Raw genomic sequence first — 19,233 nt, 5'->3', positions numbered from 1 at the left:
TTAAAATACCAAAAACAAACCAAAGGTTTCTGTATTCCGCTCTACCATTTATTCAAACTCAAGGTCATATTTGTCATACTTTGCAGCACTTCAGAGTAAAGTATTCAGAAATTGTATGGTGTTTAAACACAATTGGTCCACATATTATTTTCAGCTTATTAACTATAAAATAACACATCGGATCTGCAGTTAGAATGCAGGTCATGTGAAAAATCAGCTAATACCTATCAATCACCTATTCATCCATTATGATGTCAATGCGCAAAGCATAAAATATGCTCATATCACACTATTTGAAAGAAATGAAGGTGCTCCCTGCTCAGATTATGATGCGCAAAAACATACTGTGTGATGCTCCAGGCCTGGGACTGAGCTATTCAATTAAATCCAACAAGATAAATCAAACTCTGAGATCTATCTAAACCTCCAGCTTACTCAAATCATGGACCTATTAGACAGAGCCATTTCTTTGAAGACTAGGAAGATCCCCATGAGGAAGTCTGTAAGATTTGTCCTGCTTGGGAACTGATTGATGTATTCTTAATAGTGAATATCACTCATCATACAAGCAACTTGCCCTGGGGAAACATAAAATGGTTCAAATCATTCAATGGTAAAACTTAGCGGACTGATCTGTTTTATATCTTTGCAGGTTTAGAGAAGGGTAAAGGCATTATAAGTCCTCATAACTTCACAGACATAGAGAATGTAGAGGGACATTTAGAGGTCTATATGCATTGCTGTGTAGTTTCATATAACAATTGGGATGTTTACAGCAACACCATAGCGAGTATCGTAGCTTTGGTGTGACAAACCCATACAAGATATGTAATGTACATATAAATACGTTTATTTGAGGAAGTGTAAATAATCCAGAAAAGAGAGTCAAATAACCTTTTGAGCTCTTTGTGGCGTAGGCTCCATTTCGACAATCCCTAATATCTGTAATCCTTTCTAAAATTATCTTTAAATAATATCAATATCATTTGACGCGATGCAATACAACAATCACAGAATGGAAAAAAGAGGGAATATTTGTATTTCAATATTGCAGTAATTCAATACAAATGGAATTTCATGCAGCCCTACCAATGATCTTAATAGAACCTGGCTGGATAAAATGGGTAACTCTATTGTCTGGACCAAATGTTCACAAAAATTTGAATTTTAAGATGAATTAATATCTTCAAGCAAAGTAGTGCATACTTACAATGAGACCAAGATCTTGCTCTAGGTACATGTAGATGACAGCTTGAATGACTGTCCTGAATAATACATGCATCACCTCCGCTGTGTCACCATGGGTACATTTCTACAAAATAACCAAGAAAAGAATGAAATATTGCAAATATCCTTTCATCATAAATGGAAAGATTTAATAAATTACTATCCACACTTCACTTACATTTCATTTTCAATGAAGAGATTACAAAGAAACACAATATAAAGAGCAATTTTTGAGTGATCACCAATAACAAGATGGTTTGTGTAACCCTCCCCAGGTTTAAAGATGGGGGTAAAGGATGCATATACATGTTGGTTGGTAAGGAGAAAAGTTTCTTACCGTTTCTTTCTGCCATAAGGTATCAAGGATCTCCTGGAAGAGTTCAGCGCATGATTTCATTTCTTCTCTCTTCAAGATGAGCGTGTTGAGTTGACCTGTCATCATAGGCAGAAGTACTGCTCTGCATTCTATCACATATCAAATGAAAAAAAATTGGGTAGTTAAGGTTTGGAAGTTAAAGGTGTCCCACCAAAAGCTGTCAAACCTAAAGTGCTGTTGGTGATAGAACTGATATCAGAAAGTGGAGGTACTTCCTCATTCATATTAAAAGCTGGTGTTACACTTTGGGGCATTAACAAAACTAGCCTCAAACTAGAGTTGAAAAAATAGGATGAGATATTTGCTAAAGCAAAAGATTGTCCTGTGTAATAAAGTCAGCATATTACGAGAAAACATATTAAACCAAACTCTTCTTTGAACCCTATCCTTATGCATTATCCTCATGTTATTTTAACCAAAATGTTATTCTGAACATAAACAAGTGGAATGCCTCTGGCCGTCTCACCTGCATCACGCGGTTCAATATAGCAGCAGTGCTGACTTTGAATACTAATCTAACTCACACAAGATGTTCAGTGATACATGGTTACTCTTATGTCCACTTTTTATGAACGAGACCAATAAACTTACAGAGATATGATGGTTATTCAACAAAAACCCCCAACATAGCCAAAGTTCATTGACCTTACATGACCTTTGACCTTGATCATGTGACCTGAAACTCGCACAGGATGTTCAGTGATACTTGATTACTCTTATGTACAAGTTTCATGAATCAGATCCATAAACTTTCAAAGTTATGATGGTAATTCAACAGATACACCCAGTTCGGCCAAAGTTCATTGACCTTTGACCTTGGTCATGTGACCTGAAACGCGCACAGGATGTTCAGTGATATTTGATTACTCATATGTCCAAGTTTAATGAACTAGACTAATAAACTTTCAAAGTTATGATGGTAATTCAACAGATACCCCTGATTCGGCCAAAGTTCATTGACCCTAAATGACCTTTGACCTTAATCATGAGACCTGAAACTCGCACAAAATATTCAGTGATGCTTGATTACTATTATGTCCAAGTTTCATGAATCAGATCCATAAACTATCAAAGTTATGATGGGAATTCAACAGATATCCCCAATTCGGCCAAAGTTCATTGACCCTAAATGACCTTTGACCTTGGTCATGTGACGTGAAACTCATGCAGGATGTTCAGTGATACTTGATTAACCTTATAGACTGTGGGATGGACAAGGAAAATGTCTCTAGTTTTTCATTTCCGTGGGGCGGCAAATACAACCACGGTTCTTGGACATGAAAATATGTAAAATATTATGAGTGAATACATGCACAATGTTGCCATCGGTAAATTCTGCTCCTGACCTCAAAATTAAAATAATAATATGCAAAATCGTACCATTGATTCGACTGGAAATTCCGCCATTCACCCCGTGTGTTAAGGACTTCCGTGAACGTGCGCAAGCGTGCACAATGCATGTAACCTCGTTCGCGTTTTATTTTTTTTATTCGCTGTACATGATATACGTTATAATACAGAATGTACGATGGCGGATAAGATGTCGTCGTCTTCGTCGTGTTTTGACAGCGAAAATGACGATTTATCACTAGCAAATATATGCTACATGCACATCTTACCCAAGGAAAGAGGGCCAGTAAATTCCTTTCAAGTAAAGAGCTAGAACAAATTTAAGCCTTTGCTGCATTCGTTGATGTAGACTACCTGGGACTTCAGAATAAAAATAGCTATTCGTGCAGCAGAGAAGTTTGCGATTGACTTGCATGCAACCCGGTCCATCCCAGGGAGCAGTGGCTTAACAGTGCAGGGGGCAAGCTATCCCCCTGGCGGAGTTCACCGGGAACTTAAAGGGGAAAAAAGAAAAGGGGGAGAATGAAAGGGGAAAAAAGAAAAGGGGGAGGATGAAAGGGAAAGGGGAAAAAGAGGAACTGAAAAAGGAAAGAAAGAAGAACAGATAGATTGTCATGAAAAGGTGATTTTATTTTTTTAAATAAGCATGCAAAATCATAAACAAAATCTTGTTTACCGTGGCGTACAGACCAAGAAAAAAAAAGGAAAAGGAAAGAGAGAAGGGTGAAAAATATGTTATCTTCTTTAACATTATGTCAAAATCTGAAATTGGATTTTTGTAATAAAAATTTAAAATTTTTTGCTCACTTGCATTGTTTTTTTTTACCCGATACACCATATCGCCCCTCAAAATGTTGCCTCATGACACCATTGCCTGCCCCCCCCCCCTTGAGAAACAAAATACTAAAATTTGTAATGTAAATATGCCATTAAAACAAAGGTGTGCCCCCTCTTTTGAAATTGAAGACCCTTTTTTCGTGTACGAAATATACTTCATTTGTGGGTGAAAACCTTTATTTAAATTTTTTTTTGCTTGTCAATTGGTTGAAAAACTTTTTTTTTTGGGGGGGGGCTGGTCGAAACTTTCCTCTGAAAAATTAGCCCCCTTTTGGAAAATCATGGATCTGCCCCTGATAAGACCGGAGATTTTTTTGCTCTTGCCCCGGTCCTGCATGGCCACCGACCCGTTACGCTCCTGCCCAGCCCGACCAGCATTGCAGCAAGATCCGAATGGATCAAACTAACGTTATAGATGTAACGCGTTACATCTTGCTCAGAGCCAGGTCAAACATCGTTCGTATCACCAGCATTCCAGCAATCAAGCTATCGAAGGTGTAAAAGATACAGAGGATGATTTTGAGATGGTGATCCTTGTTATAGCGATCTTTGTCCATGCCAAAATTGTTTCACTTTGTGCTTTTGCATTTCATTCTCTGCAAAAGTGAAGCAGTACAAGCTTTGATGATTTTTGTATAGGTCTAGATTTCTTAATTAAATCGATACATAATGTGACTCATGTCATGACTTACTTCACCGCCACATTTACAAGCCTATGAATAGAAGACGAAGTAAGTCATGAGTCACATTATTCATCGACTCAATTAAGAAATCTAGATGTAGACCTATACAAAATCAAAGTTTGCACCGCTTCACTTTTGCAGAGAGTGAAATGCAAGAGCACAAAGTGAAAACAAATTACCTTCGATCGCTTGATTGCTCAATACTGGTGATATACGAACGATGTTTGACCTGGCTCTGGGCAAGATGTAAACGCAGTAGGCCTACATCAAACATCTATATTTATTTTGATCCATTCGGATCTTGCTGAAATGCTGGTCGGACGTCGGGCTGGTCTGCCGGGGCTGGGCTGCATGCAAGTCAATCGCAAACTTCTCTGCTGCACGAATAGCTATTTTTATTCTGAAGTCCCAGGTAGTCTACATCAACGAATGCAGCAAAGGCTTAAATTTGTTCTAGCTCTTTACTTGAAAGGAATTTACTGGCCCTCTTTCCTTGGGTAAGATGTGCATGTAGCATATATTTGCTAGTGATAAATCGTCATTTTCGCTGTCAAAACACGACGAAGACGACGACATCTTATCCGCCATCGTACATTCTGTATTATAACGTATATCATGTACAGCGAATAAAAAAAATAAAACGCGAACGAGGTTACATGCATTGTGCACGCTTGTGTGCGTTCACGGAAGTCCTTAACACACGGGGTGAATGGCGGAATTTCCAGTCGAATCAATGGTACGATTTTGCATATTATTTTAATTTTGAGGTCAGGAGCAGAATTTACCGATGGCAACATTGTGCATGTATTCACTCATAATATTTTACATATTTTCATGTCCAAGAACCGTGGTTGTATTTGCCGCCCCACGGAAAGTCACAATTTTAGCGACCATCCCACAGTCTATTAACCTTATGTCCAAGTTTCATGAACTAGGTCTATATATTTTCTAAGTTATGATGACATTTCAAAAACTTAACCTCAGGTTAAGATTTCGATGTTGATTCCTCCAATAATAATAATAATAATAATAATAACTAGCATTTAGTACGCTCTCCATAGTTAACTATATCACAGCGTTTACAAACGAGTTTAAACAAGAGTACATAATAATTACAATAAAAATACATTCAAAAGAAATTAATCAGAAAAGAGGTATGTTTTTAGAAGTTTCTTGAATTGATCTGAAGAGTTTGATGATTTAATGAAAGTGGGTATGTTGTTCCATTCTTTAGAAGCAGTAACACTGAATGTGCGATCACCTGATTTTGTACGAGTTTTGGGTATGGCAAGCAAATATGGGTCTTTAGATGAACGGAGATTAGGGCGAGTTGGTCTATGGGAAGAAAGGCTATCTTTGATATATTTTGGCATCTGGTTATTAAAGGCTTTGAAGACAAAAAGAAGTAATTTAAAGACAATTCTCTTCTTTACTGGGAACCAATGAAGAGATTTAAGTAAAGGGCCAGGATCATGACGTCGGTCCACCCTAAAGATAATACGGGCTGCCCAGTTTTGTAAACTTTGTAGGCGCTTCAAATACACTTGGGGAACAGATGTTAATAGGCTGTTACAGTAATCTAATCTGGACAAAATATGACAACGAACAGCACTGTGGCAGGTTTCTTCAGTTATGTACTTTCTTATCTGCGATATGTTTCTCAGATGGAATCTGACAGATTTACATAATTGATTAACTTGTTCTAACATATTCATATTACAATCAAAGTAAGCACCAAGGTTTCTAACAGATTTGGATGATACAATAGTAGCAGAACCAATACCAAGGCTAACATCACTAAGGGAACGAAGGTTATGACTTGAACCTATGACAAGAAATTCAGTCTTTCCTTCATTGAGTTTAAGTCTGTTATGAGTCATCCAACTACAGATGTCTGTGACACAAGCACAAAGAGTCTTCTTTGCCTCATCTACACTGCAAACCTTAGGATCAAATGTTACGTAAAGCTGTATGTCATCAGCATAAGTATGGTAGAAGACATTATGATGACGAGCGATGTCTCCTACAGGTAAGGTGTAGATACAGTAGCCGATCGGCCCGAATACAGACCCCTGCGGTAAGCCTATAGAACTCGCACTACACTGAGATGACTTCCCACCTATTTCTACTTTGGTAGTCCAGTCTGCAAGGTAGGATTTGAACCACTTGAGTGCAATACCGTTGACTCCTAACCTGTTTGACATACGAGATATCAAAATTTGCCTGTCGATGGTATCGAATGCTGCTGATAGATCAAGTGACAACAAAAGTGCCATATGACCTTTATCTAAGGCAAACATTATATCATTTTTCACCTTCACTAGAGCTGTTTCCGTACTATGGTGTGGTCTGTATGCCGATTGGTGTTGCTCAAACAGGTCATTATCAGCCATGTGATCCATAAGTCTTCGACATACAACTTTTTCAATGATCTTTCCAACAAAACTCAAATTTGACACAGGTCTATAATTGGAAAGACAGTTCCTGTCGAGTGATGGCTTTTTGAGAAGTGGTCGTATAACTGCAGTTCTCGCTGCCGCTGGAAAGTTTCCTGATGAGAGCGAGGAGTTGACTATCTTGGTTATGATGGGAAGAAGATCTTGGATGTTTTCCTTCAGGAACCATGTAGGAATGGGGTCCAGACTGCATGACTTACTTGCAGAACCCTTGATGATTTTCAATATCTCATCTTCAGTTGTCAGATCGAAACAGACCATAGGAGATGATGAAAACGGTCTAGATTCAATCGAGGTCCCGGAACAGGAAGTGATATCCCCAAGACTTTCATGAATCTTTTCAATCTTGTTGGTAAAGAATGTAGAAAACTGATTACACAAGGTCTCCGCACAGTCATGGAAAGGAAGACACATATTCTTTCTGTTCAGTAAATAGTCCAATGTCCTGTAGACTTCCTTGGTATCCGAAGAAGAAAGTGCATGTTGAAAGTAGGACATCTTTGTCCTACAGATCAGATTTGATGTTTCACGCTTTGCAACTAGATAGCTATCGTGATCTATTGCAGACTTGCTTTTCTGCCATTTCCTTTCAGCTCTGCGCCTTTTCCGTCGAGCAAGATGGATCTCCTCGGTGTACCAAGGCATTCTTCTACGTACAGCACAGGTCCTTTCTGTCGATGGAGCCAAGGAATCAATAAGACCACTCATGAAATCCACCAAGGACAGTCCATTTGTGGGTGATGGTGGCGGTCGGTAAACAGCAACCAGATTCAATAGTGAAGAAGATGACGATAACTTGTTCACAACATGGACACACTCAAATGTCCTAAACTCATTCACCAAAGTGCGGGTTTGTAATTTGAGCTCAGATTTGAAGATAACTGTTATGCCTCCCCCACTTCCAATTTTACGTGGAGTGTTGATGAGCGTATATCCAGGTGGGGTACATTCACCCTTGATAACTTGATCGTCATCTTTCAGCCATGATTCTGTGATGACAAATATATCTAAATCATGTTCAAGAATGTAGTCATACGTGATTAAAGCCTTATTTCTCAGAGAACGTGCATTCCATAAATGTACTTTTGTACCAGACTGAATGTTAGGATCGTGTCTGGGTATCCTCCTCAGATTGTTGTGATTGATGCCACATCTAGAGGTTTTGTTGACAGGCAAACGAGGAGTTATCAATACTGGGATATGCCTCTGCTTCCTTCTCCCTGCTCTCTTACCTCTGTAAAATCTTTGCCTTTTGGCAATCCCGAGAGAACATATATTCTTCCAAACGCCATCCTGAAGTCTGCACCCTCTTAGAAACTGTCTATTCTGGTTGATCTCCAGTAACTTATTTCTATCATATACATGTCGATTTACCTTACATTCTGTTCTCGCCGTGTCACTAGGATTGTAACACTCATCGGTGATCGTGGTGGTATCAAAGTTCCTTGGTCCAGGGTTCAAGCTAATATCTCCTGATAACAAGAGTTGAAGCTGGAAGGTTGATGTGGCATTAGAATAGTATACTATCCGCGTTCCAAGGAACTTCAGCTGTGTATGTGAATTACCTTCTTTAAAACAGCACTTGAATGCATGTACATGGTGGCCAATACAGGGCTCCACTTCATTTCTTCCCATTGTAGACACAATGAGGACAATTGCTATCAAGTTGACCAACTCCATTGTTGTGTTCAGAAGCTATTGATGAAGACAATGGACGGTGTGGATGAGTGAACTTGAAAGCCAAGGTCAAGATACATGGAGGACATGCATATAATGGTGGTTCAGCAATGAAGTCAAACTGCAACATGGTCTAAGTTCATTGACCCTAAATGACCTTTGACCTTGGTCATGTGACATGAAACTCTAATAGGATGTTCAGTAATATTTGATTAACCTTATGGCCAAGTTTCATGAACTAGGTCCATATACTTTCTAAGTTATGATGTCATTTCAAAAACTTAACCTCAGGTTAAGATTTGATGTTGACGCCGCCGCCGCCGCCGTCGGAAAAGCGGCGCCTATAGTCTCACTCTGCTTCGCAGGCGAGACAAAAAAACTATAATAATGTTAACACAATATCTACAGATAAACTAAGGCAAGAACAGTTGTTGCAGCAACTCAAATGTCAGGTGACCAGCGTGATTCTACCTCTGACTTTGAAGATCTCACTCTGGACAAAGTCTCTGAGGCACTCAAGCTTCTGATTGACAAGACGGTCTGGAGGCAGATTGAGGATGAACTCCTTCAGGTGTATGGCAAGCTCTTTGGGGATGAACTGTTGCATGGTGTCCTTGATGATATGTGGAAGGAACCTCATGGCAGCTCCCTACGAGTGATCGAGAAAAAGTTCTTGCTTAGTTTGGACTTTTGTGTTGCTTACATAACCCCCATGCCAGCCACCAGGTTCTCTCAAAATGAATCAACTCTGTATCCTTAATAAGAATATTTATAAAGCACTTAATACAATTTTTCTAAGCACTGCATACTATTTACCCTTGGCTTCAGCATGGCACTCATCGGTTGCCCAATCATTCAGGGAATTTCTTCCTACCAGGTACCCATTTACTACACCTGGGTGGAGAGTGGCATGCAGAGATAAGCATCACAATGAGGCATATACAACGGCTGAACAAGTGGGAGTTATTACCATCATTTTCATACAATGTGTTACATAAAATGGAAAGGGTTGAACGTCATGGAGTCACACAGACTGGTACAGAAATAATTGGTTGTGGCACAAAGCAATCAGAATGATTAACTACTTTGAGCAACAACTGACTATATATATTTGTACCACTCAGGATACTTACTTGGCATAGAACCATCAGATCATCTGTGTATGTCATTAACCAGTTGAGGGGCGGAAGACCTCTCTTATGGAAGACTCAAACCCGGGCTCAAACCCTTGCCGACCCGTTGCCTCACCATGAAGACTGGAGGAATAAAGCCATAGGAGAGAAGATAAAATAGTACACATTTTAATACTGGTCTAGAATTCTACCGTTCCATGGCCCCTTTTACATTGTAATATTACATTGGAAAATGTAAAAAAAATTGAAGAACTCCATCCCTTCTCTCTGATGTATGTCAATGAAAGTACACCTATGCATCAATTCTATTATAAGAGGGATATTAATGAAAAGTTGCATCGTCCAAATCATTCATATTTTGCTCTATTTGTTTTCCAATATAATTGATTGGCCAACAGCTTTTTGTAACTAAATGAAAATATATATATACATTATATCTTCTGCCTCTGTGAACAGCTTTGTTGCCTATACTCCTATCAACTTTGAACAAATGTCAGTGTTTTTCACTCCACGTCTGAATATTGCTTAACCCATTGCCTGCGAGAAATTGATGGTCCCTGTACCATGTCTACAGAAATTATAGAATTCAGTTGTCAATAGGTTAATTGAGAACAAGAATAGACTTACGCCACAAAGAGTTTCCTGGACCTGAGAATGAACTTGAATAGATACTCTATGGCTTTGAGAGCTTGGAGAAGCTGCGTAGGACTGTCTAGCTCACCAGCACTGTCTAATAGGTCCTTTAATACCTTGGCAAGTTTGCTGTAACAAGGGTATAATTATAATTATTATTCATACAGACAATTTTAGAGCCCAAATACAAGTGTTATTTTGTTGGTGCACTCGACCCACTTAAAAAGTTTGTTGAACTCGCCTAATATTTTTTCCGAGGTGACACAATATTGAAAATATTGGACGACTAGAAGGGGAATTCCCGAAATGTACGCACCACTCATCGCGCGCGCATGCAGTTTTCAATGGCAAATGCGCACTGTGTGTGGAACTGTGACTGCAGAGTGATGAACAATTCCTATTAAATTTTTTCTACAGAGGCTGCAGTAAATCTCTAAATGCAGAGAAAACCAACAACTGTTAGGAAGTTTGGAGTTATATTCGCTTTAATTTCATTTTATCCTATAATAATTTGAATATATTTTAGAAATTGAGGCACAGGAAATACTATTTTTTGCATGATAAATCGAGTGCGTAGCTTTAGGACCCCTTCTATATCGGGCGGCGAAATCAAGAGGTGTTCGAAAAACACGACGGGATTTTCGTATTAGTGAGTTTGTGATATTTTCTACTTGGTTAATGATCTATAGAATGTTTGCCACAAATTAGTGAAATATAATTTGTTGAAATATTAAAGTTGGGACAGTTTTTATTGTTTGAAAACAAAGTGCGTAGCTTTAGGTCCCCCCATCATACAGCAGAGTCAGAGTCTCAGGGCGGGAGGGTAAGTTAAAAATTATTTGCTAAAATTCTCTGTATGAATAATAATCATAATACTGGATGTCCCATTTTTCGGTCAATACAAGGAAATATAGGACTCGCTTTGCAAAATATTTATGCAAAGCTCGTCCAATATTTCCTTGTATTAACCTCAAGGCCATCCAATATTATATAATTATTATTCATACAGACAATTTTAGAGCCCAAATACAAGTGTTATTTTGTTGGTGCACTCGACCCACTTAAAAAGTTTGTTGAACTCGCCTAATATTTTTTCCGAGGTGACACAATATTGAAAATATTGGACGACTAGGAGGGGAATTCCCGAAGTGTACGCACCACTCATCGCGCGCGCATGCAGTTTTCAATGGCAAATGCGCACTGTGTGTGGAACTGTGACTGCAGAGTGATGAACAATTCCTATTAAATTTTTTTCTACAGAGGCTGCAGTAAATCTCTAAATGCAGAGAAAACCAACAACTGTTAGGAAGTTTCAGAGATGCCAAGTTCAAAGACCAGCTATGCGTGAGATTTTCTGTGAATCTTGAGTGAGATCACAGACATTGTGTACAAATTTATGGGGATGGGCTGTGATAGTTACGTGAGACAGAGATTTGAGGGGATGAACAAGAGTCCAAAATGCTTGAGTCTCACGCATAATGCGTGAGACTTGGTAGCTCTGAAGTTTGGAGTTATATTCGCTTTAATTTCATTTTATCCTATAATAATTTGAATATATTTTAGAAATTGAGGCACAGGAAATACTATTTTTTTGCATGATAAATCGAGTGCGTAGCGTTAGGACCCCTTCTACATCGGGCGGCGAAATTAAGAGGTTTTCGAAAAACACGACGGGATTTTCGTATTAGTGAGTTTTGTGATATTTTCTACTTGGTTAATGATCTTTAGAATGTTTGCCACAAATAAGTGAAATATAATTTGTTGAAATATTAAAATTGGGACAGTTTTTATTGTTTGAAAACAAAGTGCGTAGCTTTAGGTCCCCCCATCATACAGCAGAGTCAGAGTCTCAGGGCGGGAGGGTAAGTTAAAAATTATTTGCTAAAATTCTCTGTATGAATAATAATCATAATACTGGATGTCCCATTTTTCGGTCAATACAAGGAAATATAGGACTCGCTTTGCAAAATATTGGACTCGTCTTCGACTCGTCCAATATTTATGCAAAGCTCGTCCAATATTTCCTTGTATTAACCTCAAGGCCATCCAATATTATATAAATATCCATTAATTATAACATTAACATCACTCAATGACGAGTGGATTATGAGAGTTGTATTAGTTGCAAGTTGTTTTACTTTCATTAGTCATTAACCTATATTTACTGATGAATATCAATTAACAATTAATCCAATGATCGATAATTACAAGGCATATACTTCATTAATATTATACATGATTATTGATAATTACATATCAATTATAAAAGCATCAATCTTTCACTTGCCATCTTTTGATAACACTTTGTATAAACAATCAATATTTTATCAAGGTCCTGTCATTTGAAATTCTACCCCATGCGAGATTAATTACAGTAAATCACCTATGTTTCCAAAAATAAATATAACACTTTTTTTTTACTTGATTGGTATTATTTGCATTAATATAGTAGGCTCTTATATTTTGCATTTAAGTTTTGTTTGGTCCAGGGTTTGTTGGCTTTTAATTGTCTCATTTTTAGTGTAATACCAATGTCATTTCAATTTATACCATTAAGTATCTTGGGTTGGCATTATAAGGTTCGTTTCTTTCTTTCCACTGCCCTCACTCATGTTTCCTACAGATTTTATTGTGCATTCATATATATTGTCTATCCAGTATGTTACTGCTCTTTATGAGTGAAAATAAATGCAAATTGAACTAAATAAATGAAGTATTAACAAACAAATAAAAGTAATCTTTGTATTGCTATTTGCTCATAATTCCATCAACATCAGCATCATCACCATCACCATCGTCATCGTCATCATTGTTGTCATCATCATCATCATTTTCAGCATCATCATCATTGTCATCATCATCATTATCAGCATCATCATACTCATCGTCATCATCATCATCATCATCAACACTACCACCATCATCATCATTGCCATCACCATCATCATTACACCTCATCATCATCATCATCATCATAATAATAATTATAATATTAATAACATTTGTAGGGCGCTTTATACTGGTGTTTCAAAGCGCACAATCATCATCGTCATCATCATCATCATCATCATCATCATCATTATCACCATCCTCATCATCATCCTCATCATCATCATCATCAATATTAGCATCATCATCAGCATCATCATAATTATCATCACCATCCTCATCATTGTCATCACATATGATATTATCTATGCAATATGCTTGCATGTGAAGTACTTACTGGTCGGCAAATGTAACACTGTAGTGTTCATTGATGTATGTATCCAGTACTGGTCTAAACTGCTGATATTTCCTATCTGCGATTAACCCTATGATGAACACCTAAGTACAAAAAGACACCAATAAATAAAACAAACAAGTGGAATGCCTCTGGCCGTCTCACCTGCATCACGCAGTTCAATATAGCAGCAGTGCTGACTTTGAATACAACTCTAACTCGCACAAGATGTTCAGTGATACATGGTTACTCTTATGTCCACTTTTTATGAACTAGACCAATAAACTTACAGAGATATGATGGTTATTCAACAGATACACCCAATTCGGCCAAAGTTCATTGACCTTTGACCTTGGTCATGTGACCTGAAACGCGTACAGGATGTTCAGTGATACTTGATTACTCTAATGTCCAAGTTTAACGAACTAGACCAATAAACTTTCAAAGTTATAATGGTAATTCAACAGATAGCCCCGATTCGGCCAAAGTTCATTGACCCTAAATGACCTTTGACCTTAATCATGAGACCTGAAACTTGCACAAAATTTTCAGTGATGCTTGATTACTATTATGTCTAAGTTTCATGAATCAGATCCATAAACTGTCAAAGTTATGATGGGAATTCTTCACCAATAAATGCTGTTTACATTGGGAGAACAAACTTGATATTAATGTAAATTGGGCAAATGTATTTAAAAATAATCTTATTCAAGTTAGAGAAAATAAATTACGAGAGTTCAATCTTAAGTTATTATATAATCTCTTACCAGTAAGAAGTAACCTGTTCAAATGGAATTTTGCAACAGATGATTTGTGTCCAACATGCAAGGTTAAAGAAGATATTATACATGCTTTTATTGACTGTGAAGTAAATAGATCCTTTTTCAAATATATCAAAATTATTTTGCGAGAAGTTTACAATGTAAAAGTAGAAGTAAACATCAAGCAGTTACTTAAAGTTGAAAGTGATAGTAAAACAAATACCTTTGTAACTATTGCATTTTGGTCAATATATAAAGTTATTTTGGATAGAAACAAATCAGGAATCGAAAAAAGAAATTTCGTTTTGAAACATGTATTTATAAAAGAAATTAAAAAACGGATAGAAATGTACAACATTGCTAGTAAAAAGACCAAAAAAAGAGATGAACTGCCCAAGAGCTTGTTACGATTCATGTAAGAAAACCTATGTAACGTAGATATGACTTTGTAATTATTGTAATAATACTTATATTTTTCATGATTTATGATTGTGTAACCTTTGATTTGAATGTGACTTATTGTGTAACCCCTGATTTTGATGTTAAATCCTCTAATAGAGGCAAAAAAAAAAATTATGGGAATTCAACAGATATCCCCAATTCGGCCAAAGTTCATTGACCCTAAATGACCTTTGACCTTGGTCATGTGACGTGAAACTCATGCAGGATGTTCAGTGATACTTGATTAACCTTATGTCCATGTTTCGTGAACTAGGTCCATATATTTTCTAAGTTATGATGACATTTCAAAAACTTAACCTCAGGTTAAGATTTTGATGTTGAATCCTCCAACATGGTCTAAGTTCATTGACCCTAAATGACCTTTGACCTTGGTCATGTGACATGAAACTCTAATAGGATGTTCAGTAATACTTGATTAACCTAATGGCTAAGTTTTATTAACTAGGTCCATATACTTTCTAAGTTATGACGTCATTTCAAAAACTTAACCTCTGGTTAAGATTTGATGTTGACGCCGCCGCCGTCGCCGTCGGAAAAGCGGCGCCCATAGTCTCACTTTGCTTCGCAGGTGAGACAATAAAATGAATATCACAAAGAAAACATATTAGCAAGAAAAATTACCATTCCTTATATTTGTGGTCAATACTGATATGAATACAAATCATTAGCTATATAATTTTTTAGTATGGTCAAATTGTAAGAATCAGAAGCCATAATTAGAATGTCAAGTAATCAAATTACTTTTAAATTGCTTTTGATAAATTAAAATATACAAAATTGAATTTCATTTTAATTGAATAACAGAGAGAAAGTTCACTAGTGAAGGTTCATAATATGCCTACGGGTAATCAGTTGCAAGATCATTCACAAGAAATTCGAATTATATTTATATTCTGATTAGTACACTACATACATGTATTGCTGTTCTAGTTAGTAGTATTTTCATCACTGAAAAGAACATGTAATAGAAGACTACATTTGTTCAGTTTTCTTGTACTTACTTTCTTTTCTGAAATAATCAAGAATAAAGAAGTTGTATGGTGCAGTGTGTATTTTAATTTAATTACAGTACAAATAAACAGGCTTGTGATCCAACTTCACATTTTTTTTTTCATTTACAACTATGCTATAAATTTATGACAAATATTTTTGGGGCAATCAAATTTCTGGGATTTCAGTAGCTTTAAACGGCAGAATGTAATTTGCAATTGATAACAAGCTTTGTGAAAATGGGTCCAGATAAACTTACCACAGCATTGAATACAGGTCTGTCATACTCTTCAGACTGTGGGTTCTCAGCCATGATGCTAAACAGAGCATCTAACGTGTCTTGTAGAAACTAAACAAAGGAGGAAAGGAAGGAGAAAAGTAAATAGTTATCTTTTAACTATCATCTCATCCAAAATTTAAGTACTTCAAAATGTATCAATAGTGATACCCACTATCTATTATCATGTGTCTGAATATCATTTAGAAATGGTATCAGAGCAATTTAAAAAAAAATGTGTGCATCTAACCTTCTATATGATGGACCTTCCAGAAACAATTTTGTTGAAGTTCCTTGTAATTTTCTCATATATCATTGCTTGATCACTTAATGAAGAGAAATCACATTTTCTCAATTTTGTAGATGACAAAATATTGCTTTCATACTGTGTACTTAACTCTGGGTGAATTTTATAAACTCTCAACAATTATAGACTACATAATGATATACAAGCACAAATTATATAATAAGTGAATAGAATGAACACATGGAAATTTCCTTTCTACTCTGATTTCCAATGTACATCTTTACCATTTCCAATGTACGTCTTTACCATTTCCAATGTAAGTCTTTACCATTTCCAATATACATCTTTACCATTTCTAATGTACATCTTTACCATTTCCAATGTACGTCTTTACCATTTCCAATGTACGTCTTTACCATTTCCAATGTACGTCTTTACCAATTCCAATGTACGTCTTTACCATTTCCAATGCACGTCTTTAACCTTTCCAATGTACGTCTTTACCATTTCCAATGTACGTCTTTACCAATTCCAATGTACGTCTTTACCATTTCCAATGCACGTCTTTACCAATTCCAATGCACGTCTTTACCATTTCCAATGTACGTCTTTACCATTTCCAATGTACGTCTTTACCATTTCCAATGTACATCTTTACCATTTCCAATGTACGTCTTTACCATTTCCAATGTACGTCTTTACCATTTCCAATGTACATCTTTACCATTTCCAATGTACATCTTTACCATTTCCAATGTACGTCTTTACCATTTCCAATGTACGTCTTTACCATTTCCAATGTACGTCTTTACCATTTCCAATGCACGTCTTTACCATTTCCAATGCAATGTACCTGAACAAATACACAAATTGCTGTCAAATCCACACAAAAAATCTAAAAGAAAACAAGTTTGGTTACCTTGACAACCTCTTCACCATCGACCTTCATGAGTGATTCCAGACTCTGTCTAATCTTATCAGGTTCAGCTCTCCACTTCAATAATCCAAGAAGATCAACTATATGCAAAAAGGGCAGGGTAACATAAAGACATACTTTTTCAATGATTGTATCTTTGAGTGCATGTGGAAAACAAGGAAACAATTATTGAGAGCTACCGACTAATTTCCATATTAATTATTCGGTTCTATTCAAATAATGAATAAATATAACAAAAATGTCAATTTATATAGCACAACTACTACATGTATATGCTCTGCTGCACTCTATCCTGGGTGTAGCTGAGGAAGCAGAGAGGCACTAAAACATCTGAACGATAAATCCTACAGGTTACGTTATCACCTAACCTGCCCCCTCCTTACCATTTTGTGTTAGTTTTGTCGAGCACACCACGGTGGATAGTAGAAACGTATCTTTGCTGCTTATGGATAGACCCTTCTGATGGATAGATGCATGCGTCTGATTCCTGTCCTCGTATGCTTTCAGTTCTTGTCTTGTAGACGGCAGGTTTAGGTATGACGTGTTCGATTCCAAGTTCTTGTCACACTGGAAAAAAGAGCAATATTGAGATGTTTGCTCATTTATGCTTTTATACATTATAACGGGCTGCAATTCAAATATTCAGAGTAAAACCTTCCAAAGGATTTCCGTGAAACTATATTATACAAATGAAATTTCTTTTAGGAAGCCACCATCCACTCGTGCATAACTGCTCATGATGGCAGTCCCTTGCATGATGTATCGTGATAATACTGAACCCATTTGATGTTTGACTTGGGGCGCCAAATTCATGTTTGTCATGCGGGCTGGGGCGCTAAATTGATGTTCGAACTGGGGGCGCCATATTGACCTGAAATCAAGGGGCACCAAATTTACCTTAATCTCATGGGGGCGGGGTCTGTGTGCCAAATTGATGTTCTACCTTTGGGCACCCGACCAACTTGAGGTTTGACCCTGGGGCGCCAAATTCATGTTTCACATGAGTTTAGTGTTATAGAATGCACACAGATATTTGAATGCTTTATAGAAGGCACAACAAAACCCCCAAAACACACACACCTTCACATGAATGTATAATACTCCTGGCTTTTGTTACTGTTGGTGACATATTATGTACGACTGAGTACCACTATACAATCCTGTAAGTCAATTATGGTGAACGAATATAGTGAATTCAAAGACGTATATAGGCTGGTTTGATAAGGGGGATGGTCACTGTGTCATGTTGAGAAGAAGGAACTAAAATTTATATAATAGGACATCACAGGAAAGCTTTTCACCGATACAGTAGCAATGCGAGCGAAAAAAATGAGGTAGCAGAAAAACATGCTATGTAAACCAGATAAATGCCTAATTGGGCCCTCATTCTGTAAAGCTTAGTAATTGGTCGTGGGGCTCATCAAACACAGTTATAATCAATGCGATCATGACGCCAGGAAACACATAATATTATCGATATAAATGATTAAGCTGAAAACATCGTATGCGCATGGGTGGCTATCGAAGGTTCTTTTTGCATTTTCTTTTTTTTTGCTTTGAATTGAATTGAATTCATAATGGTGATAATATCACGGCATCGAAATCACAACGTGGTGAATGCTCGAGTAATGTAATTTTGATTTGATTTTTTTTTTTTGGGGGGAGGACATAAATCTTGCGCACCCGCATACACCCCAACCTTCGCTCGCTCGCTTGCAACTTTATATCAATTTCCCCGATACGCCATAACTGGCCCCCTCAAAATTTTGGACTCACTACGCTACTGCCTCGGTTTATAGTGAAAAACAAAAATTGGCCCCATCTGTAGGCCTGCACAATGCCTCCTTCACACACATTAATGTATAATACTAATGGATATTGACAGAGAAGGTGAGGAATTCATCCGATAATCACCATAATCTTTTAATTGAGAACAACGTGAGGAAGTATATGGATTGTCGATT

The 19,233-nt window shown here is 37.1% G+C and overlaps 1 protein-coding gene across 1 annotated transcript; it reads right to left on the bottom strand.

Moving 5' to 3' along the window:
• Positions 1 to 1,207: 1,207 nt before the first annotated feature.
• On the bottom strand, positions 1,208 to 17,887 carry LOC121424703 (dedicator of cytokinesis protein 1-like). Its single transcript, XM_041620453.1, has 9 exons — positions 17,653 to 17,887; positions 17,252 to 17,349; positions 16,068 to 16,157; positions 13,599 to 13,699; positions 10,367 to 10,501; positions 9,740 to 9,862; positions 9,078 to 9,255; positions 1,565 to 1,692; positions 1,208 to 1,312 (listed from the first exon to the last, which is right to left on the bottom strand). Exons 1-6 carry the CDS (start codon positions 17,885 to 17,887, stop codon positions 9,775 to 9,777), a joined length of 747 nt encoding a protein of 248 aa, XP_041476387.1. The 3' UTR covers positions 1,208 to 1,312; positions 1,565 to 1,692; positions 9,078 to 9,255; positions 9,740 to 9,774.
• Between the last annotated feature and the right edge of the window lie 1,346 nt (positions 17,888 to 19,233).

This window comes from Lytechinus variegatus, chromosome 12 (genome assembly GCF_018143015.1).
Source record: "Lytechinus variegatus isolate NC3 chromosome 12, Lvar_3.0, whole genome shotgun sequence".
Classification (NCBI taxonomy): Eukaryota; Metazoa; Echinodermata; class Echinoidea; order Temnopleuroida; family Toxopneustidae; genus Lytechinus; species Lytechinus variegatus.
Note: the sequence above shows the minus strand (reverse complement) of the source record. Positions and strands in the feature narration are given on the sequence as shown.